Genomic DNA, 23,860 nt, shown 5'->3' with positions numbered 1-23,860 from the left:
ACTATAGTCAAACTATAGAGGAAACCTATTCAGCTCTGTGGTATAGTCTGGCCCGAGCAGACTAGAAGAAGAAGACAATGGATGAGGGCCACCTAACGTATCACTCCTGTTCTCTCCTCTTTCTTCCCTACAGTACTGCATGACGGATCGCTACTGTAGATTATGTTGATCCACCACAATATAACACATTAAAAAGCTTACATAAGTCTAACCAGCTAGTACTAACGTTAGCTTTTTTTGCTCACTCCAATTTATGAGGCTGTAACTGAGTGGCGAGACTAAACAAAAAAGACAAATCAAGACTAAACGAAGACTAAAATGCTCAGACTAAAACGCACTAAACGAAAAATAAATGAAGGTGACTAAATATGATGAAAACGAAAAAGAGCATTTGACACATGACTAAGACTAAAACAAAAATGTTAAATAGCTGACGAAATTAACACTGGTTGGACATGGTAATGAAACAAAGGATAAACAAAATGATTTTGAAGTGACATTTATTGAAATACAGTAGATAATGTTGTCATATTACTGTACAATATATAACATGTTTTCAATCGTCCAGATTGGAGGCTTATTCAGCAGCTTCTTTTCCCTGTAAAAGATAAAGATATTGAGACAATATCCAATGGAAGGTTTTGAGTCTTATCATACTTAAAATCCACTGTATGAATGTTCACAGATAACATATTCACATTTACCTTGCCAGAGTCACGGGTCTTAGCTCTCAGCTTGTTGACCTGGGTCTCAGCAATGTCAGCACGCTCCTCAGCCTCCTCCAGCTCATTCTGAACCTTCCTGCACTTGGACAGGTGACCATTGGCCTGCTCCTCCTGTGGAAGTTTCATAGATCAGTATTACTTAGGAATACTAAGAGTAGAATGCAAAGCATGAAGAAAGACAAGTAGAGCATTTTGACTTAAAACAACGTACCGCTTCCTCAGCCGTCCTCTTGTAGGTCTTAACCTTGAGCTGCAGCTTGTCGACCAGATCCTGCAGCCTGGCAACATTCTTCTTGTCCTCCTCAGTCTAATGGAAGCAAGGAATTAAAATGAAGCAGCTAAATGAGTTAGCAATCGTTCAATATTTTCCTTCAGTCAAAAGAAACACTAATGATGACCAAGTTGTCATGAATGTGAACATGACATACCTGGTAGGTGAGTTCCTTCACTCTCCTCTCGTATTTGCGGACACCTTTAACAGCATCTACTCCACGTCTCTGCTCAGCCTCAACCTCTCCTTCCAGCTCACGCACCTTCAGAATTGGATAAAATATTAAGAATCCACGTTTCTCTGTAATTGTACAGATGACTACATTAGTTCAACAATATATATCTTGATATGTGGCTATTATTTTATCTTACCCTGGACTCCAGTTTCTGGAGCTGCTTCTTGCCCCCCTTCATGGCCAGATTCTCAGCCTCATCCAGGCGGTGCTGCAGGTCCTTGACTGTGACTTCCAGGTTCTTCTTCATCCTCTCCAGGTGAGAGCTGGTGTCCTGCTCCTTCTTCAGCTCCTCAGCCATCATGGCAGCCTATAAGATAAATAATTTGTATTCACTAGAAATGTCATGAGAAAATGTTACATTGTTGACTGAAATGACATGAAGAAACCAAATCATCAGTGATTACCTTCTTGGCCATAAAGAAACTATCATATGAAATGTAAACCCACATCAGTTTCATGTTTCATGTTTTCGAACATGTAAATTGAGTTATGTTTTGCTTTTGTTTATTTTTTTATTTAATTTCTTGAGATCAATTATTTGTTTTGATTTTATATTGTTTGTATTTATTTAGATGTTCGAAATAAAGATTTCAAATCAAATCAGTGATGGCCTTCTTGGCCATAAAGAAACTCATATGAAATGTAAACCCACATCAGTGATGGCCTTCTTGGCCTTCTCCTCTGCATTCCTGGCTTCCTGAACACTGTCATCTACTTCACCCTGGACTTGGACCAGGTCAGTCTCAATCTTCTTCTTGGTGTTCAGAAGGCTGGTGTTCTAAAAGAAAACATTATACAGATAAGAGTTTCAAGGATGGCTCACACATAACCCAAAGAAACACATGCCTAAAAACAAATGATCAGATAATGTTGTTTGTTTACCTGAGAGTGCAGCAGTCCAACACGCTCACTGGCGTCCACCAGTTCCTGCTCAGCCACTTTGCGGCCTCTCTCTGTCTGCTCCAGACCAGCTCTCAGCTCCTCGATCTCAGCCACCATGAGTCCATTTCTACGGTCAACCATGGCAGCCTGCTCCTTCAGGTCTTCCTGTGCTCTGAGAGCATCATCAAGGTGCAGTTGGGCATCCTAATGTTAAAAGACATAGGTGACTGAAATTATCACAAAAGGTCAGAATGTGGCTACAATTAAGGGTATGCCATACATGCTTTTCAGCTTCAGGCAGCCGTGGAATTGGAGCTTAATTTACAATATCTCATGCAAGTGGGGGACATCAACAGTAATACAAAAATAAATGTAAACAGCAATTAACTCATTGAGCGCCAATCACGAGATATCTTGTTTCTGAGAGCCAGCGGTTGAGCGCCAAAAATGAGATATCTCGTTTTTAGTTCCTTTTCTTTTTTTTCTAAGACAAAACAGATTATATGGATGATGATTATGGGTGATAAGGTGCATTTCCACCAGACTATGTTGGACTCAGCACTTCTGGTAAATCATAAAAATACTATAGTCAAACTATAGAGGAAACCTATTCGGCTCCGTGGTATAGTCTGGCCCGAGCAGACTAGAAGAAGACAACGGATGAGGACCACCTAACGTTATATGTATCGATCCTGTCGTGATTCAAGACACTTGGAGTAAGAGTGGAGACTGACAAAGGTAACGTCTATTTTACCGAACCCATCATAAAACATGCTTTTGTAATGATCGCAGCGTCGGAACCCCCCCCCCCTCCCCCCACGGCTTTGGGAAGAAACATGGTCGTGTTTACCTTTGACGTGGCAATAATATAGGTTTCAGGCGAGCAGCCGCGAGATTTGCACATACGCTGCACAAAACACTATATCTCACAATCTAGAAAACCAGCCTGGATTATTGTGAAACGGGGTGATTTTTTGCGTGGTATAGCGCACAAACGAAGGTATGTAGAAATAAACAGTTTTGTCCCTGTTGGAGTATAAATAGTGTCTGTCAAATGATCCATACTATTGTCTCCATAGCTATAATATAGAATATACGATGGGTCCGCAAACATTGTAAAAATGGTCAATAACAAAGCGCCAGGGAGTAAAGATGGAAAAACAGTGTGACAGTCAATGAGTTAAGAATATAATGACATACATATAAACCTTTCATATTTTGGATCACTGATTAATTAGCATATAGAGGACTATACTGTGACAGCGTAATACAAAGGTTCCTCATCCAGTACCTTGAGCTGTCCCTGAACATTCCTCAGTGACTTCTGGGCCTCAGCAGCCTGGCGGTTGGCATGACTCAGCTGGATCTCCATCTCATTCAGGTCTCCCTCCATCTTCTTCTTGATTCTCAGGGCATCATTCCTGCTCCTGACCTCAGAGTCCAGAGTGCCCTGCATGGAGTCAATCACCCTCTGGCTGTTCCTCTTGATCTGCTCCATCTCCTCATCCTTCTCTGCCAGCTTCCTGTCAACCTCACCCTTAATCTGGTTGAGCTCCAGCTGGACACGCAGAATCTTGGACTCTTCATGTTCCAGAGTTCCCTAAAAATATACATCCAATATATAGTCCTGGTTCACTTTCGAATGTAATGGAAATATATATATATATACATTATTTGATTAACTGTAAAAACAAAATTTACAAACAAAATAACATTATAATATAGAGATAGCTAAGATAATATGTACCTCAGCTTCCTCAAGGGCTGTCTGCATCTCTGATTTCTCAGTTTCTACTGTCTTCTTGGCCTTCTCCAGCTCATGGATGTTCTTTCCAGTCTCACCAATCTGTTCAGTCAGGTCTGATATCTCCTCTGTAGATACCACAAAACAGGGATTAGAAACACTACATTGCAGCTTTCCTAGCTAGTGTGTTCATCTACATCTATCATGGTATTAAGTAACAGTTCTTTTTCTTAACGGACTCACGCTGCAGGTTCTTGTTCTCGCGTTTCAGTGTCTCCAGCTGATCCAGGGCCTCCTCATAGGAGTTCTTGATCTTGAACACCTCAGTGCTGAGAGAACGAGCCTCTTTCTGAGCTCCCTCCAGCTCTGCCTGGCCCTCCTCAAACTTCTGCTTCCACTCAGCCAGGACCTGCAAAGTAATTTAGAGAAATGTAACCTAGTATTTGGAGGCACAAATTCTCAATACATGTCCTTAGTTAAAGTCATGAATATCAATGTACCTTGTCAAAGTTCCTCTGCTTCTTGTCAAGGTTGGCAGCCAGACCATTGGCCCTCTCCACATCAATCATGAGGTCCTCCACCTCACCCTGGAGTCTCTGTTTGGTCTTCTCCAGAGAGGCACACTTGGAGTTCACAGCCTCAATCTGCTCCTCAGCCTCTTGAAGGCGCTGGGCCAGCTTTTTCCTGGTGAACAATTATTAAATGTAACAATGTTATGAAATGTAATTAACTATGTTTGTTGAGATGTACAGTAAAAAATAACAACATTGACTTACTTTGCCTCCTCAAGCTCCTCTGTGCGCTGGACAGCATCAGTTTCATACTTGGCCCTCCACTGGGCCACCTCACTGTTGGCCTTGGACATGCCACGCTGCAGCTCAGCCTTGGCCTCCTGCTCCTCCTCAAACTGCTCCCTCAGAAGGTCACAGTCATGGCGGGCTGATTGAACACCATGGGCAAGGGCATTCTTAGCCTAAAAAGGTTATTGAAATAAGTACAATTTAATTAGAGACAATAATAATTCAAAGAAAAAGATCCGTCATACCTTTTTGAGAAGATTCTGCTCACCTTGACCTCCTCCTCAACCTGCCTCTTCAGCTCATCAATCTGCTGAGTGAAGGCCTGCTTGCCTCTGGTCAGCTGGGAGACAAGGGCTTCTTTCTCCTCAAGCTGACGACCAAACTCACCTGATTTTGAAATTTGATTTATTTTAGATACGTTAGAGTAAAAAAAGAAAATGCTAGAATAAAAATAAAAAAAACTCACCATTCTCAGTTAGAAGTCTTGCTCTCTGACCGCCGATATCATTTATCTGGCGCACATTCTCGTCGCTTTTGGCCTTCAGTTCACTAAGTTGGTCCTCAAGGGTGCGACTCATCTTCTCAAGATTTCCCTGTTAATCACATTGAATGGGTTGTGTAATTTTTTCAGACATGTGTTCTACACATGAATGTATATGTACTGTGTAGATTAGTATACCTTGGCCTTAGCAACAGCTTCCATGTTGCTGGAGAGGTCATCGATCTCCATCTTGTATTCACTCTTCTCCTTCTCCAGCTTCTGCTTGACACGCTGGAGGTTGTCGATCTGCTCTCCCAGCTCTGCAACACTGTCAGCCTGCTTCTTGCGGAGAGCAGATGCGGTGGCTTCATGCTGCAGGGTGGACTCCTCAAGGTCACGACGCAGCTTCTGGAACTCAGCCTCACGCTTCTTGTTCATCTCAATCTGAGAAGCAGTGGCTCCACCAGCCTCCTCAAGCCTCTCACTGATCTCCTCCAGTTCCCTGGAGAGGTCAGCTCTCTGCTTCTCAACCTTGGCACGAGCAGCACGTTCAGCCTCAATCTCCTCCTCCAGCTCTTCAATACGGGCCTTTAAATGATTTAAAATTCATATGATGAGTGATTGCAATTCATAAGTTTGACAATAGGTTCATTGAAGGAAAATGAAGGAGCAGCCAGGTGTAGCACTCTTTAATGTCACAACACAGAGGTGTCACACATTACACTCTGCACAAAGGGCATTTAAATTGTAACTCCTGGGCCCAAGTACATTTTTCATACAACCGCTTACGATCAAATAATAAAATGTCCACAAAAACGTGGAAAATATGGACTTTTTAACTTTTGAAAATAAAATCATTTAGCTAGTGATATCTCTGTTTTCCTGGCAATACCTGAAGATCTAACTAATGCATGGAACACAATTATTCACAAACATTAGATTCCTATGCAATGGAATCATTATTTACTGTTAATGTTCCAGCAAACAACTATACACATTTTTCCTTGGTGGTTTTGGGCTGGGACATAGCTGCCACATCATAACAAAATGATTAGTACCAACACTGGCAATAATACATCTTGTATCTTGGCTATAGCCTCAGATTGTGGCTCTCTCTCTCGCTACTGAGTGTCATTGCAAGGGTAAAGTAAATTACATTTCAAAATCAATAGTAATCAGTTGTGCTGTACATTTCGGAATTGATTTAGAACCGAAACTACTTATTGGCACTACTTTGGTGGATTCAATGAATAAATGCCATACTCTCAGCCAATCAGAATCTAATGTTTGGCGAATGTTTGGCGAATATGTTGTACGAAAGAGGTCAAATATAATGGTACTCACCTGCAGCTCCTTGATCTTCTTCTGAAGCTGAGCACCCAGGGACTGCTCATCCTCAATCTTGCTAAGCAGCTGGGAAGTTTCAAAGTCCTTCCTATAAGATTCATGAGAAAAAAACAGTATAGTCACCTCATCTTCACACAGTATATTATGTCATGCATGAGAAAATATACAGTACAGTATATAAGTGAAACCCAATCTATATTACTTCTTGATCTTCTCGTCAGACTGCTGCTTGTCATTCTCCAGATCCATGATGGATTCTTGAGCCAGTTTCAGGTCACCTTCAAGCTTCCTCTTGGTTCTCTCAAGGTCCATGCGGAGCTTCTTCTCTTGCTCCAAAGAACCTTCAAGCTGTGAATTTAAGTTTAGAAATGGGTCAACAATAGGATTTGTAGATGCAACCAAGCAGCTAGTATACATTTGTCTATCGGTTGAACCATCCCAAAATGTTAATAAATAGTTTGCCAAGACATAATGATAGATATTGGTGTGTCAACACAACACATCACATTTCATGCCAGTTGATCAGATCGTTGCCAAACATTCAAAGATAAACACCGTAAATCTGATTGACACTATAGACTTTGTGCTCATCCAAGCTATCCCTTTTCTACAACTTCACCAGTAGGATGACCCATGTCTGCCATATTGCATTTTCTGCCATTTAGAATCTTTCCACCACTCCTCCAAGCCTGACTATTCACCTGATTCTCACAACGCTTGCTGTGTGGCATCAAGAGCACAGCTTCTTGAAATGTGTATTCCTGAAAGTTTCTAGGTCTTTCTGTATGATGGCTACTCCTAATCGAATTTGGAAAAAGACACTGTAAACAGGAAGTGACACCACACTTGACACACATGCTTGCTCCATGATAGTAAAGAGATGTCCAAAGGTTTGTGTGAATCAGTCACATGATGGTGATATTCACAAAAATCATATAATAGAGACATTCAATTTGCCACAAAGATTTTGATGTGGCAATTTCTCACTCTAAATATCACACCAATAACCCAGATGGTGGCGCTAATGTTTAACGTTGAAAAGCAATAAATTGTACACTGCAGAGTCCATTCGACATGGTACTTTGTACATATATCCAGCTACATGTATCATTAGTCTACAACACTGGTCCGCCAATTACATAATTGCATAAAGATAATGGATCTCGTGTTCAGGTTAAAGCATTCCCAGGCAGCAATAAACTGTAAATGTAAAATTTCCTGATGACAAATTGGTCACAGCTCATCTAAAATTGCCTGTTTGTTTTCTTCAACATTTTTATAGAACTCATAACTCACATCATCCACTTGCTGTTCAAGCTTGGTCTTGGCCTTGGTCAGAGTGTTGACTTTGTCTTCCTCTGCCTGCAGGTCATCAAGAGTCTGCTGATGTGCCTCTTGGAGGGCTTTCTTCTCCTTTGTCAGCTTAGCAACGCTCTCATCCTGAGCGGCCATCTCCTCAGTCAGGTTCTTCACCTGAATAAGGAATACAAATCATGTTATCATAAATGAATGATCATCTTGTTATCGTTTGATAATTTAGCCAGAGAAAATATTTATGAACCTTGTTCTCAGTGGCATGTTTCTCCTTCTCCACTTTGGCCAAGGTGAGCTCCAGGTCATCAATGTCCTTTTTGAGCTCAGAGCATTCATCCTCCAGTTTCCTCTTCTTGGCAGTCAGTTCACCATTCATTTCCTCCTCATCTTCCAGTCTCTCAGTTGTCTCTTTGAGTTTGGCCTCAAGCTGGATCTTACTCTTGATAAGTCCCTCACATCTCTCCTCAGCATCTGACAGATTATCTGATTCCTAGGGCACAATAATAATGATAATATTATTCTCTATATGACAAAAACAGAGAGACAGTTTATAATTTACATATATCAACAGTTTCTAGACAGATTAAGTCTACTTACAGATGCCGCTAGCAGCGACAGATCACTCTTCTCTTGGAGAAGAGACACCATCTTCACCTCCAGCTCCTTCTTCTTAGCCAGAGCAGCGGCCAGGTCTGTCGTCATCTTCTCATAGTTCTCCTTCATGTTAGCCAGCTCCTTCTCAGTCTCAGCAGTCTGTAGAAGAGGCTTGATCTTGTAGTAAACCTTCATCCATGGCCAGTGTTTGACATTCATGAATGAGCGGATGTTGTATTGGATGGAATAAATAGCTTCCCTGTGAAAAAAGAGTTGCTGTTCAATTCAAAATTCATTTTAGCATGATTTTTAACATAACAATGTATTTAGAATGTGGCTGTTTTCAACATGCCTTCTTGCCATCATCTTCACAAACTCCCTCCTCATGAGGAAACCACGGCAAAGAGACTGAGTCATTTTGACCAGACTAGCCAGCTTCTCATCTCTCATCTCCTCAAGGACACCCAGCAGACCAGCTTTGAAGAACACCTGAATAAGATGAATGACATATTCTTATATGACTTTGTTGGTTTTTATTTGATGGGATAATGCCAGCATTTTTTTAAATAAAACTCAGGCATGGATTTATCATAGATGACATTATCACTGAAACAGTTATCATGTGATTAATTTCCCTACCTACATGACATTTTTATTCTTTTGCCAGCTTGTATTATTTTGCTTTTGTTTCATATTCATATTGCCAATTAAAAAACAAACATTGGACATCATTTTGAGTGCTAATGACTGAATTTGGTTTGCACAGATCATGCACAGTTCTGAGCTACTTTGTTTTCCAATTGATCTTTCCCAGCCTTCTTCACCCTCTTTTCTTTTTTTTATCCACTTTTTCTCCTTATTTTTCTATTTTTCTCCCATCCGAATTTCGTATGACCAATTCTCCCCTCCCCTGTCTTGAACGTTGCTAGACTATGCCTCCCACTGGTCGGCTGTAGTGAGGATAGAAGCCTTGCATCACGTGTCCCCTCCGGTACACGAGGAGGCAGCTGTCGCATCTTTTCACCTGAACAGCGCGGACTCTCAGTGGCGAGGAGTAACGCGTGGGAGGCTCACGCTGCCCCCGCTACTTCCTGTCTCTGCTGTACTGGCGTCACCCAACCGACCTGTAGGAGTCGCTGTCCACAACGTCCAAATCCCCACCCATCGACTTCCACCCTCTAACTCTGTCAATTGAGATAGTATGACGACTGGCTCAAGCCGCAGGCAATGCTGACATCGGGATTCGAGACCGGAGTCTCTTGCATTGGTGACGAGCGCAATCTCCGCTACGCCACCCAGCCACTTCAGGGTGGGGCTAGGGGGTGGCTACTTGGGCTCAAGCCCAGAATGTTTTCTGAAAAGCCCCGAATCTATTAAAAATTCTTTTTTTGACAATTAATCATTGTTACATGAAAATATGTTTGCACAAGATTTAGCAGAAGCTAATTTCCATCTGTAGTCTATCCAGCTGCTAACTGTATTTGAGTGAGTTAAGTCTTGGTGTTATGGTAGACTCAGACCTAAGCTTTAAATCACAATCAACAAGTTGACAAAAACATAATTCTTCCACCTTAGAAACATAGCTAAAGTACGGCCATTTATAAATCAAAAGGACGCTGAAAACCAGATCCATGCCTTTATCTCAAGCCGACTCGACTACTGTAATGCACTCCTTACCGGCCTCCCGAAAAAATACGATGATAACTATTTTATTGCAATGCACTATTGCATTATTTTATTCTATTTTACTAACTATTTTATTGCACTGCACTATTTTACTTTGTATCAGTGATAATCAAACCGTAAACAAAGACGCATATTAACACTTTCAGCGCCAGATGGCGCTGTTTACTGTTACTGTTGAAAGGCCAGCGCCTTTTAACATGGGGATAACGTGGCTGTGTTTGCAGGCCTAAAGCTATATTATATATTATAGCTATGGATCTAATAATATAGTCGATTGTCATTGAGTTTCTTCCGGTCAAGATGCAAAAAACAGATCATTTTTCCATCCATACATTTCCGTTTTATACCGTCGTGAATATGAGTGTAGTTTCAGGGTGGTCTGGTGTCATTTCCAAAATGACAGACACCAAGCCACATCGTTTCAAATGGAGTGCAATAGCGGCCGCAAGGTGTTAGGCGGCGGTATTGGACTTTTGAGATCCCAGACCCATCCCCAGTGATAACACAGGCTGCCGGCATGTCTTTATGAATGGAAATATCGAATAAAAGAAACAACGATGAAAACCCGACTATACTCTGGTTTTCGGGGGTCCTGGCGCTCAACGTTCGGCGAGTTAACCCTAGATCTTAGATCCTAATATGAAAAACGATGTGATTTAATGTTCTATGTCTTACCTTGACTTTGTCTAGTTTACTGCTATCTATTTTATGCTTTATGTCTGCACTTTATGCATTGCTCTTGATCGGCCAATGTTGTGCTCATTTTATGCCTGTCTTTTTGTACTGCTGTGAAGCACTTTGAGCTGCAATTCTTGTATGAAAGGTGCTATACAAACAGTGTATTATTATTATTATTATTATTATTATTATTATTATTATTATTATTATTATTATTATTATTATTATTATTATAAATTATTATAGTTTGCTTCATTAATTAAAGGGTGTGAATTTAAGTGTTCTCTAGTGCAGGGGTTCTCAACCTTTCTGCTGCCAAGGCACCCCTGTGTTCAATAAAATATTCCAGGGCACCCCTACATACGACAAAGACTTTTCCGGTCCTGTCTTTTTTGCTACAATGATGACAAAAGTGCTTGCTTTCAAAATAATGTTTATTTAAGAAACCGGGAAACACATTTGTGTGTATATGCAGGCTATATAATGCATTATTAACAGGTGTTTCAGGTCTAAATGGCTTAGTACGGTTGACATTACACTGCTTGTAGTAGTAAATCAAATAGCATATTTCTTTAAATAAAATTACAGAAATTAAGTGCTATCTGTTGCAGCTGCACTGTTCTCCATAAAAATAGCATATTGGGATAAGTGTGACCATTTCACAGAAAAGGATCACCAAGTTACCATTTCTCAAAAAATATAAATAAATACAGAAAATAAGCACTCGTTCACTCAGTGGACATTTCTAGCTCAATGCGAGGTCTGCTGCTGCTGGCTAATAATACGGTCAATACATGGGGAGATCTTTGACACGGCAACACGCATGTCATCCTCAAGGCTCAACTTGGCCCTATATTTTGTTTTCAGAGCTGTCATGGATGAAAAGCCAGCTTTACACAGATATATGGTGCTGAATGGTATCAACACCTTAACTGCAGCATCATGAGATACTTGGTACTCAGCACCACACTCTGAAACTAGCTCTCCAGGTGGTATCAGATGAGATTTCAATGAGTTCTTCCAAGAGTTTGGATGGAGATGTGTCAGGAAGCTTTGTCTCAATGTTGTCTGTAAAGTTTTTTTTTATCCAGAGTAACTTGGTGATCCTTTTCTGTGTTTTATTAAATAATGATTTTCAGATTTTGAGAAATGGTCAAACTTATCCAAATATGGTATTTTCGTGGAAAACAGTGCAGCTGCTTTAGTGATAATGTTCTGTAATCCAAAAAGAATAAAAAAAAAAATATATATATATATATATATATATATTTTTTTTTTTTAAATCTCAAGGCACCCCTGGCAGCTCTCTGAGGCACCCTAGGGTGCCGCGGCACCCCTGTTGAGAACCGCTGCTCTAGTGCCTTTTGTCCGTTGTTAAGAATTCTATCAACTTCTATTCTTCTAGCCATTCCCGACATTCTGTCTGTGTGGGAAGGTGGGAAAGAATCATATGACATGCGCAAATGCTGACTGATCTGATTGTGGAAGTGAAGGATAAGATAAGATATTCCTTTATTGGCCCCCTTGGGGAAATTCAGGAGTACACCACTTTATTCTTTTAAATACGTTTTGGCCCAGTTTTGGTCCGCTGGGTGGCCCGCGGACCCAGGGCCGGATTAACGACCGGGCCGTTTGGGCCGCAGTCCGTGGGCCTCTAGTGACGAGGGGCCTCCACATTTTTGTTTTGTTTTTTGTTTAAATTTTTTTTTTTTTATTATTATTATTATTTTGAAGATCGATGTCATACTGTGACACTGAAATGAAAAAATATTTCATCAACTAAAATATTTAGTCAACAAAAATATTTCATCAACTAAAATATACAGTACATCACACCCCGTGCCTCTCCCTGCCGTCTGCAAGTGACTAATCTTGAGTTTCCGACCCCCCAGTAAGCTAACCATGGATAAATCCAAAAAAAGGAAAGTCTGAGGAAAATAGAGGGTTTAATTCAGCGTGGACAGATTAATTTGCTTTCACGACTAACAATGCAGGCTTACCTGTAGCCTATGCCTGATATGTGGTGCGAAATTTGTGAACAACGATTACTGTCATTTTGATTACTGTAGTTTGCCTGGTATGTAGTCTTGGTTAGTGGCTGCCCCACCAATGTTTTTGATTTTTTTTGATCCACTTTTTCTCCCATTTTCAATTTTTCTCCCATCCCAATTTCGGAACCATCCAATTCAACACTCCCCTGTCTCGAACGCTGTTTCTTGCCTCCCACAAGCCGGCTGCAATGTGGACTAAGTCATACATAGCACGAGTCCCCTCCGATACTCGAGGTAACAGCAGTCGCATCTTTTTCACCTGCGCGGCGCGATCTTTCAGCGTCAGGGGTCTGCGCTTTGGAGGGGCGTCGCCCCCATCGCTTCCTGATCCTACTGCGCAGGCGCACCAACCGACCTGTAGGAGTCGCTGTCCACAACGCCCGATCCCTACCCATCAGTTTCCCACCCCCTAATACTGCCAATGTGTATTAGTACGGACGACCAGCTAAACTGAAAGCAATGTGGAACGCTGGGCTCGAACAGGCGAACCCAGCGTCTCCAGTATTCGTGGTGAGCGCCTTGCCCACTGCATCACGTAGCCGCCCTCCCCACCAATGTTTTATAAAATCGCCACTGCGTGCGTGCACGTGTGTGTGTGTGTGGGGGCCTCCACAAGAGTCTGGCCCAGAGGCCTCTGAATTCTTAATCTGGCCTTGCGCGGACCCATCTGGGCCTCTCTCGCGGGCCATTTGGTCCTCTCTGGCAGACCAAAACTGGGTATCGCACGCGGTCCAACTGGATAGGCAGTGTCTTGTATTCGACAGGCTTTTGTCCCAATCGACGCACCAACTAGGCGGCGCGCGTGGACCAACTGGGTCGCGCAGGATAACTGGATAGGTGGTGTCTTGTATTTGACAGACTTGTTTCCCAATCGGCACCTCATACATTGTCGTGGGGGCGACAGTGGTTCAGGAGGTAGAGCAGTCTTTTGGAGGTTCCCGGTTCAATTCCCACTCCTCCCAGGCCAGGGTGTCGAAGTGTCCTTGAGCTATAGACGCTTAACCCTATAATTGCTCCCGATGAGCAGGTTGGCACCGTGCATGGTTGCCTCCGCCATCAGTGTGTGAATGTGTGAGTGAATGGGTAAAATGTGAGGAACAAATTGTAAAGCGCTTTTGATAAAAGCGCTATTTAAAAACAGCCATTTTGCCATTTTGTCAATCACAACTGTTTCTTTCCTATGACAAAAATGTTTTGGTGATTACTTATACACACACTACTGTGATATGAATGATGCATGCACGGTTTGTTTAGTATCACAGCATTATGTGGCTATTTTGACCTCACAGTGGAAATAATAGCAGTGATTTTAGATGATGAAAAAGTGTACAGTATATTTGGAAATAAATGGAAAACTGTCCAATCAGCTTATTAAATGTTCAGTTTTCAGGTATATTTTTCAGATTGCTTTCACGCATCAAACAAACCGCTCCAGGGTTTCCTTGGAAGCAGACTGAGACTGAGACCCACCTCAAACAGGTGGACCAGGATGTGGTTGTTTGCACCCAAGTTCGATTCCAGTGTTCACACCAACCCAAATGAATCAAGGGGGTAAATTATCCAGTATAATTGCAGTCCATTTACTAGGGCAGTACCCGACTCAGAAATGTCTTAGTCTAAATGGATTCAGCAGGTAAATACAACGACTTGTTTGGTATGTTAAGAAAATAAATTATATGTAATTATCTGGTTATTAGGTTATACTGGACACCCTCCATACAGTCAGTATTGAGACTTCTCTCAGGCCATCATATTCAATTAAGTCAATCAACATTTAGTATTTTCTTTACCTTGGTGTGCCCAAACTTGTAATCTTCGTGTTCCACATCAATTGAACCAAGTAGCTTCTCAGAGGCCTTCTTGTTGTCCATGAACTGGCCTTCAGGGCAGGCACTGGCATTCAGTATTTTGTACCTTTTGTGAAAGAGTTCATGGTCATGTTCAGCACTTAGGTAGTTATAAGTTTAAACATTTGTTGAGAGTTAATGGATACCTCTGCTTGAAGTCAGCATAGATAATTCTGCTAGGGAATCCCTTTCTGCAGATTCTGATACCCTCCAATACACCATTACACCTCAGCTGGTGGATAACCAGGAAGTTCTGCATCAGACCTACAGAGAAGATTTTTTCACGATTATTACGACAATGTAATGACTCATTACCACTCCACTACACTAAATCACTAAAGCACATAATAAGACATCATGTTAACTGTTAGTGTACCTGGAGTCTTTGACTCATTGGGAATCAGGCAACGCACAAAGTGAGGATGGGTGGCCCTCAAGTTGGTCATCAGCTTGCCCAAGTTCTCCTGTAGATACATATCAAAACCAAATATTATTCATGAAAAGCAATTATTTGTATTTAATTCCAAAAAGTCAACAAGTGTTGTTGTTAGATCTTACCCTGAACTGGGAGGACACGGTCTGCATGGAGCCACCCTTCTTCTTGCCTCCCTTCTTTGCACCACCAGTCTCTAATAATTTGATAATACATCAACAGTTTATAGATTCAACATTATTATCTAAATGGAATTATGCTGGACATTTTTGTTGGACAATGTAATTTAATTGATAGCATTAGTATGACACAGAGGATACTTAGAAGTTGAGATAATTGTCTCTTAGACCAAAGTACAAATCTTAATAATCACACTTAAAAGTATATTTTTCATAATGACGTACCTTCCACTGCAGCAGGATACAGTACAGGCAGCAGTTTAACGGAAGACTTCTGGTAAAGCTGCATCACCGAATCGTTCAGTGGATCCTTGTTCTTTTCCAGCCATCCAGTGACGTTGTAATCCACAGTTCCAGCGTAGTGGACCATGGAGAAGTGGGCCTCAGCCTTGCCCTTTTTTGGTTTTGGTTTCTCAAATGCTATGTTCTTGCCAAGATGTTGGTCAAACAGCTTGTTCTTGAAGCTAGTGTCAGAAGCCTTGGGGAACATGCACTCCTCTTCAAGGATGGAGAAGATGCCCATGGGCTTTATAAAAGTGGAAAAGAGATATACAGATCATTTAGACACACCTTGTGGCATTCTAAGGAATATTTCAATAAGTCACAACGTTATGGTGTACCTTCTCAATGAGCTCAATGCAGGCAGCCAAGTCCATGCCGAAGTCAATGAACTCCCAGATAATACCCTCCTTCTTGTACTCCTCTTGCTCCAAGACAAACATGGTGTGGTTGAAGAACTGTTGCAGTTTCTCATTGGTGAAGTTGATGCAAAGCTGCTCCATGCTGTTGTACTGTCAGTTGGGGGAAATATATATTAGCCTAATCTCCTACATTACTTGAGGAAATGTCGTTCCATGAAATTAGGCAGTCTATAGATTGCTATAATTGCATACTTACATCAAAGATCTCAAACCCAGCAATGTCCAGCACACCAATGTAAGACGATCTTGGCATCTTGGTGTCCAGCTGCTGGTTGATACGGATGACCATCCACAAGAACATCCTCTCATAGATGGACTTGGCCAGGGCCATAACAGAGTTATAGACCTGAAAAAAAAAATTGGTTGAATTAAAATGCATGTATCTACAAACATTAGCACTCCAATGCTGCCAGTCTGCCACTTGCACACACTCTCCAAAATGTTACTTTGGAAATAGTGTATACAGGAAAATGTGAAGCAACATAATTGCTGTGACCTGTGTGTGAAATACATAGAAGGGGAAGGATGTAATGTATCTTGCTCACCTGAGGCACAGTCTGTCCCTTGGTGACATACTCGTTTCCGACCTTCACTTTGGGGTAGCACAGACCCTTCAGCATGTCAGCAGAGTTCAGGCCCAAAAGGTAGGCGATTTTGTCAGCCTCTGAAAATGTGTATAAAACGCATTCAGGAGAAATATCCAGGAATATTGGATTCACGATTCATGCCATAGTGTCACACTAGCATAGCAAAGAGACAGCATAATGCCATAGAGTTAGACTAGCATAGCAAAGAGACAGCATAATGCCATAGACTAGTCACACTAGCATAGCAAATAGACAGCATAATGCCATAGAGTCACACTAGCATAGCAAAGAGACAAAATAATGTCATAGAGTTACACTAACATAGCAAAGAGACAGCATAATGCCAGAGTTTCACAAGCATAGTAAAGAGACAGCGTACTGCCATAGAGGTACACTAGCATAGCAAATAGATAGCATCAGGGACGTGCACAGGACTTTAGAGGGGCAGGTGCTCAACGGCTGAAAAGGGCAGTATACCTGTGTGTGTTCTAACCAAGCCCGCGACCAAGCCTATTTCTTGGGTGTCCTTTTTGGGTAGGGTCCCCTTTTTATGCTTTTTGGGGGTTTTGGTGATCAAATATTGAATATTGAACTATAATAATCAGTGCAGGAGCTCACTTATCCTTGAAAGACACCTTTATCACTGACTTAAAAGACCCATACATCTCCATAAATGTTCAGGGGGGAGGGAATAAGTGCTTACCCTACAAACCCCAAGAAGTGATGTATATTCTTTATTGTTTAATATAAATAAATTTTTTATTCCAATCCCGATTTGTATTTGAGATTCCCAAATCCCATCGGACTTCACTTCTTCGTGTCCCTCAGTGAGTATAATACCAGCATTCAACTGTATGCGCCACAGCGGTTTCTATCATCATCATCATCATCATCATCACCACCCACGCTACAGTATGCATACAATATATAGGTCCACAGAGAGGCACGCTGAGGAGGCCGTGCAAACTGCAATGGAATACGGGGCATCTCTCTCTCTTTACCTAATATTTTGATTCTATCCTGACATTTTTCAGTTGGAAGGACAGTCTATATGCGCAACGGTGAAAAGAAATGAAATAAAAAAAATAAAAAAAATGTAAGGGCACTTTTTTATGAGGCTCAAAAGGGCAGGTGCTCGAGCACCCATTGGCCTCTATGTGTGCACGTGCCTGGATAGCATAATACCTAGGGTTCAGCATAGCAAAGAGACAGCATGATGCCATAGAGTCACACTAGCATAGCAAAGATGGAATATAATACTTGAACAAAAACAGAGCCCAAGGCAAATGTGCCTGTGTGAAAGTCAGGATTGTATCACTGAAAATGTTTTCTTGCAAAAATTCTGCATGATACTTGCTCAAACGATCATGTTATTTTAGAATTTTTAAAAGAAAATTACCACAATGGATTGTGAATGTACATTTTTTAGGTGTAAGCAGCATCCTCCAATAATTGCCCAATCTGACCCCAACCCATTCATCATGACCAGGCTGAACACTTTCCCTCGACTTAACAGACTGTGATTTTGTATCTCGTCTCTTGTAGTATGTATGTATTCCATTGGAGTTACGGCTAATTATAAAACATTTGTAGATTTTTCCTTCTTTTGATTAAACTATAGTTTTTCCTCTTGGGGGAGAAAAATGTAGGAGCACAATGTTTGCTTCTTGCGTGGATGTAGCCAAGGGAACATATTTACAATATAAAGTCAATATAACCTGATAGAAAGCATGGTTTGTGTTTCAGTCAAACGTTTACTGTAAACATATACTGTGAGTTCAAAAAGTAGATTTATCATGGTTTTTGAAGGTCTAAACTATAAAAGTAAAGCCCAATAGGGAGGTGTAGTCTGACGTCACTGGTTGTTCCACCCGTATAGGGATTTATCATTGGGAAAATGGATTATCGGCTATTCAATTGTAACAATTGTGCCGCATGGAAATTGACAAGCTTGCATTTTTGCACAAAATGAGTTCCCTTCTACCACTAACATTATTGTTTAAGCATTTTTGGTTGAAATAAAGGTAGTTATAAGGTTTTTAATTTGTCGTAAAAAAAGAACTACATTTACCAGTAGGCAGCCTGTTGTTCACTAGGCAGCCTGTTCAGTGCTGTCGCCTAATCCACGTCACGGCCAGTTGATACCAAGCTAGCTAGCTAGCTAACGTTAACGTTACCTCGCTAAACGTACTAGACGTTAGCAATGTCTACTGTCGTTAACCATTTAAAATCAGGGCATGTAGAGGCATTTCGGGACAGAGTAAAATGTGCAGGTCCTCTTCTCAGACCTGTGCACCGACTGCACACATCATGCCGGCTAGCAAGCTAGCTAGCTACATGTCACGGCCGTCTGATACCACGATAGCTAACTAGCGTGAACGTTACAAGCTCAAAAACCTTTTAACTAGGCCTACTACTGTCGTGTCTATAAGTTCCCTGGCAGAATACTTTGTTTGTGAGGACAAAAGTATACAAAGAGGAGATAACCATTTTAAATTGGGGCATGTAGAGCCCGCCGTAAAAACAATAACGTTATAGACTATACACAATATGTACAACGAAACAATGATTTACATTAGTATTTACAGTGATTTAATATGCAGTGAATACAAATAATGATAACGTGCTTGTTGCTTTTAGAAATGGTGGTTGGCTTCATCTGATAAATGATTATGATCACCAGAGAGATACTAGCCACAGATTCAGGGTCAGTTATTTTCCCATTGTACGAATTGTTAAGCTTATGGAATGTAAGGGAAATCTGATCCTAGGTCTGCGACTAAAGCCAGGCGTCTACGCTGTGGTGACGTCAGTCAGCAGCGCCAAATAGCAGTGTAGTTTCTCAGCGAACGAAAACATAAACGTTGTTATTTTGCTACCTTTACGATTAATTGCGAATATTTTCATGTTGAGCTATAGATTGTGGATGAATACGCACAGAAAGGTACACCATGCCAATGTCCATGCTTTATTTGTTTTAAATGAACCGTTTTAGAAATGGGCAATGGGGAAATACGTTAACAGGAAAAAAACGAAAATGACGTAACCACTACACCTCCCTATTAGACTGAGACTGAATTAAGTCCACAGAGAAGCTGCAGTGGAGGGATATGTTTCTCAACACTAAATCTATCAGTGAGATTTTGCGATGCATGATTATAAATGATGGAAAGCAACATAAGGGCTGGTTTGAAAAATAGTGAACCTATGTTTTAATACTCACCCTCTGTGCCATCAGGCTCAGCCTGCTCCTCACGCTGCTTCTGCTTGAACTTCATGTTGCCATGGTGAAGCACAGCACCAGTCAGCTTCCAGATATAATTCTTCTCTTCACCAGTGAAGCCCAGAACGTCAATAGCATCCTGTATGAAAAGAAGTTGAAATAAGTAAAAGAAAAAATATATAAGAATGTCAGCCACATGCAGACAAGTGACCAAGAGCTTTATTGTGGACTAGTGGGTTAAAGGCACACTTGTAGAGCAAGGAAAGCTGGATATGTCAGCTACATTTCTCTGTAATTAGAATTTTGGTGTTGAATTGAAGGCCTTCTAAATTTGAGCTCCATAGTGCTTCCTTCAGGCCAACTAGGTTTTTAAATTAAAATGTTTTGGATAAGTGGATAAGCGATCATTGCTGTTTTGCTTTAATGCAATGTATTGACTTGCTTTTCATCTTGAAAATTCATGCTAACTATACTTCCCAGATGGTTCTTCCATCCGACGGGTCAGGTTAATTCTAAGTCATTTACCATCTTATGGCAATTTGAGAAAGTGCATATGTAGCCTAATGTAATTATTCTTAAATTAACATTTAAACATACAAAATAATATAATAAGTTGGAACATCTGTAGGTAGATTACTACACATCACTCACATCAGTGGCATCCAACTCCGCTTTGTCATCAATGCTGGCCACAGTGATATGACCCTGACTGCACATGGGGAAGTCATAGGGGTTGCTGGTGATGAGAGTCATTTCTGGTGTGGAAACGCATCAAATAAGTTAGACTGGATCTGCTTCCGTCAAATGATTATGGACCATTGTTGTTGACAATTAAGATTAGTTATATCAGTTATCGGTTAATCAGTTATTCAGCTCACCAATCAGCTCAGGCTTGTGGTTGGTCATCATCTGGTAGAAGATGTGGTAGCCTCTCTCATCTGGAAGCTGGAAGCTCACTCTGGACTTCTCCAGCAGATCTATGAGGTTTGGTCATAATAAATATCTAGCCTACCAATAATGTCACTTGTTTAATTTTGTATGTGAATGTTATACTTACATGTTTCAATATCAGCACTGGACAGTTTGCCAGTTGGGAGGAAGTGGATTCTGATGAATTTACCCTTTTCAGAAGACCACAACAGTGTTATTATTGTGTAACCAAGTAATGCCCAAGTGATATTTGATAGAAAAGAAAATATTCAACTTACAAAGCGAGAGGAGTTGTCATTCCTGACGGTCTTTGCGTTACCATAACTCTCCAGCAAGGGATTGGCTGCAATGATCTGATCCTCCAGTGACCCCTATAATTACATTTTCACATTTTAACAATCATATCAGTAAATGTCCACTCTTTGTTCAAATGTCTGTGGTTTCCATTTTCAGTATATTCTCTCAGTATTTTACCTGAATCTTTGATTCTTTCTTCTTCTCTCCACCAGGACCCACTGCGATTGTGGCAAAGTACTGGATGACACGCTTGGTGTTCACAGTCTTTCCGGCACCAGATTCTCCACTGTGTATAGATAATTGAATTAAGAGAAACTCGCAAACTAATTTCAATCATTTTGATTATATTGATATTTTTGATGAACAATAGATGAGAAACCTACGTGATAAGAACAGACTGGTTCTCCCTATCTGTGAAAGGTAAAGAAAATACATATTTATTATCTGTTTAACCAAACCAAAAATAATAATTCATAGGATTTTCATGACCAGGACATACCAGTAAGCATGAACTGAAAGGCGTTGTCAGAGACAGAGAAGATGTGGGGTGGGGCCTCCATACGCTTCTTGCCTCTGTAGGCATTTACAACTTCCGCATCGTACACTGGGAGCCACTTGTAGGGGTTCACAGTGGCACAGAACAGCCCAGAGTAGGTCTGAAGGGGAATAGACATTCCATTTACAGTAAGTTATCATAAGGTTCATTAATCAATATTGCACCTTTTACTCATATTTGAGAATATCTTACGTAGATCATCCATGCGGCATAACGCTCTTTGAGGTTATACAACACAGAGGCTTCATTGAGATGGGTCATCATGGCCATGTCCTCAATTTTGTCATACTTGGGAGGGTTCATAGGGTGAACATCATCTTCCTTAACGGTTTTCTCCTGAAATACAGAAACACAATTTCAGTTTACCGAGTCATCTGCAAGTTGTATTGCTTTGAATTCTGTATGAAACACTTCAGCCTACTTTACCTCCTGAGTGTCAAGCACTTTGACAGTGACTTTGGCACCATCTCTCTTCAGGATGGTACATTTGAGGTACAGCTCCTCCTTATCAGCCACGTAAGCAGCAGCCTTAGCATCAAAGGGTGCGGTCTGAGCTCCAAGCCTCTCAGCCTCTGGCTTACGGAGGTAAATGGCGGCCTTGCCATAAACGGCCATCTCCGCGTCTGTACTCATGGTGGCGGCTTCCTGTCAACAGACAAAAACATAATTAGTACATTAAGATTAAAACTAACAAACATGCTGCTTTTATATTTGACTGACAAAAAGATACCATGTTTTCTCCTATCTTATGTGTATATATATTTAGACCTCATAGACCACTCATTCATGAATACATTGAAGTATACCTATTAATGTCACCATTCTTTGCATCTTTGATACGTTGTGTCCTTGTTCATTTTAGTTTGAACCGACTAAAAGGTTGCAGTACATTGGATGTCTATCATGACGCCAGTTTTTTGGCACAAGAGATAACTATATTGCATGCAGTGTATTGGTATATCAGCCACATCTCCCATATAACAAAAATAAATGTTAGTCTTGTTTTCTATTGTAGCATATTACTGAAAGACAATTTTTAAGTTCACAACCTACACTAGGACCAACTTATGGATGTGGAAACAAAACTAAATTCACTCTGAACCACCACTGGGGTAAAGATTGCAGAAGACTATTGGAGAAATAATGGCAGGTTGTAGGATGTTCTGTTCTTACCTTGTTGCTACCCGATCACAGAAGAACTTTTCACAATGTAGAACCCTGCTTGAGAGAATAATCATGTATTAATGTTATTCCGTTATTACTTGAGTTATATGTTTTTTCCCCCAGTATATTAATTTAAATTTGATCACACTGAATTATGGACACATCCCCAATATTATTTCCCCAAAGAACAATTATTTGAAGGATGGGAGGTATACCAAATATGAAGGTATACCGTCAAAGGTATGGATTTTTACAATACCGTCTTTCATGATACATAGGGGAGAACGGGGGACGTTGTCACACGGGTAGCTTGTCACATTCATTATATTTCACCACCAGAGGATCCTGTCTCCCATACTTTGGTATTTAAATGTCCAGAATTGGGGTCAGAGTTCACCTACATTGTCATATTTGGAGTGAAACAGCTGAATTTGAGGTGAGAGGACTTTTTGTGTTTTTCATGTCCATTTGTAAATATTCCACTCCTCAGTATTTTTCTTCTATAGGCTTTTACACAATTGGTTTATAATGAAACAATTATTACCCTTAAAAGGTGATTTGCTATGGGACTGGTAACCGACTCTCGGTGCACTTTGTGCTCTCAAAGGGCCGCTGGCACTTATATGCATAATGTATTGGGATTGCCCACCAGTGGCCCGCTTCTGGAGGTCAATAACGGACAAACTTTCAGATTTGTGTGGCTTAACTATCCCATTCACAGCTGTTACGCTACTCCTGAACGATATAACGACACTACCCGCGTCCGTACAACTAAAAAGGGTTGTCCTAGCGGGCGTCACAGCAGCGAAGAAGCTAATAGCATTGAGATGGAAGGAGCCTGAGAAGCTCACAGTGATTAACTGGTCCCTAACACTGTTTGATGTGATTTATCTTGAGATATCCACGGCGCGGGTGATTGGGGTGGGGCAGGCTGGTATTGACCTGTGGTTTGCAACAGCAGAGAAGGTCAGGACCGCCGTGTGCAGCTGAGCGGGGTTGAGGTGCTTGTTCGGGGGAGTCCGGCGGTCTCGTGGGAGGGGTAGGACGAAATGTCTTGTCTGTCTTGTCTTTTGTCTTGTCCTTCTTAACTTTAACTGGGGGAATTTTATTGGGGGGGAGCTATTTTGCTATTTTG

At 41.1% G+C, this 23,860-nt stretch overlaps 1 protein-coding gene across 2 annotated transcripts; it reads right to left on the bottom strand.

Annotated features, from left to right (window-relative positions):
• Window positions 1-577: 577 nt before the first annotated feature.
• Window positions 578-22,194, bottom strand: LOC311223936 (myosin heavy chain, fast skeletal muscle-like; the record flags this gene model as incomplete). 2 transcript variants are annotated; one of them, XM_084308711.1, is made up of 39 exons in its annotated part: window positions 578-598; window positions 705-836; window positions 937-1,032; window positions 1,154-1,258; window positions 1,368-1,538; window positions 1,884-2,009; window positions 2,114-2,317; window positions 3,405-3,713; window positions 3,861-3,985; window positions 4,101-4,266; window positions 4,358-4,541; window positions 4,634-4,830; window positions 4,926-5,044; window positions 5,124-5,250; window positions 5,337-5,726; window positions 6,483-6,573; window positions 6,688-6,833; window positions 7,782-7,958; window positions 8,047-8,289; window positions 8,397-8,652; window positions 8,746-8,882; window positions 14,599-14,722; window positions 14,802-14,919; window positions 15,032-15,119; window positions 15,214-15,284; window positions 15,493-15,793; window positions 15,888-16,058; window positions 16,165-16,314; window positions 16,514-16,632; window positions 19,779-19,917; window positions 20,430-20,533; window positions 20,657-20,755; window positions 20,836-20,899; window positions 20,987-21,079; window positions 21,183-21,291; window positions 21,389-21,416; window positions 21,505-21,661; window positions 21,754-21,897; window positions 21,988-22,194. In XM_084308711.1, 39 exons carry the CDS (start codon window positions 22,192-22,194, stop codon window positions 578-580), a joined length of 5,808 nt encoding a protein of 1,935 aa, XP_084164837.1. The 2 variants fall into 2 exon arrangements, with proteins under 2 accessions (XP_084164837.1, XP_084164838.1); XM_084308712.1 differs by having other exon boundaries at window positions 21,754-21,894.
• Between the last annotated feature and the right edge of the window lie 1,666 nt (window positions 22,195-23,860).

This window comes from Notolepis coatsorum (genome assembly GCF_963971535.1).
Source record: "Notolepis coatsorum genome assembly, chromosome: 2".
Classification (NCBI taxonomy): domain Eukaryota; kingdom Metazoa; phylum Chordata; class Actinopteri; order Aulopiformes; family Paralepididae; genus Notolepis; species Notolepis coatsorum.
The sequence above is the reverse complement of the archived record's forward strand: the minus strand, read 5'-3'. Positions and strand labels throughout refer to the sequence as shown.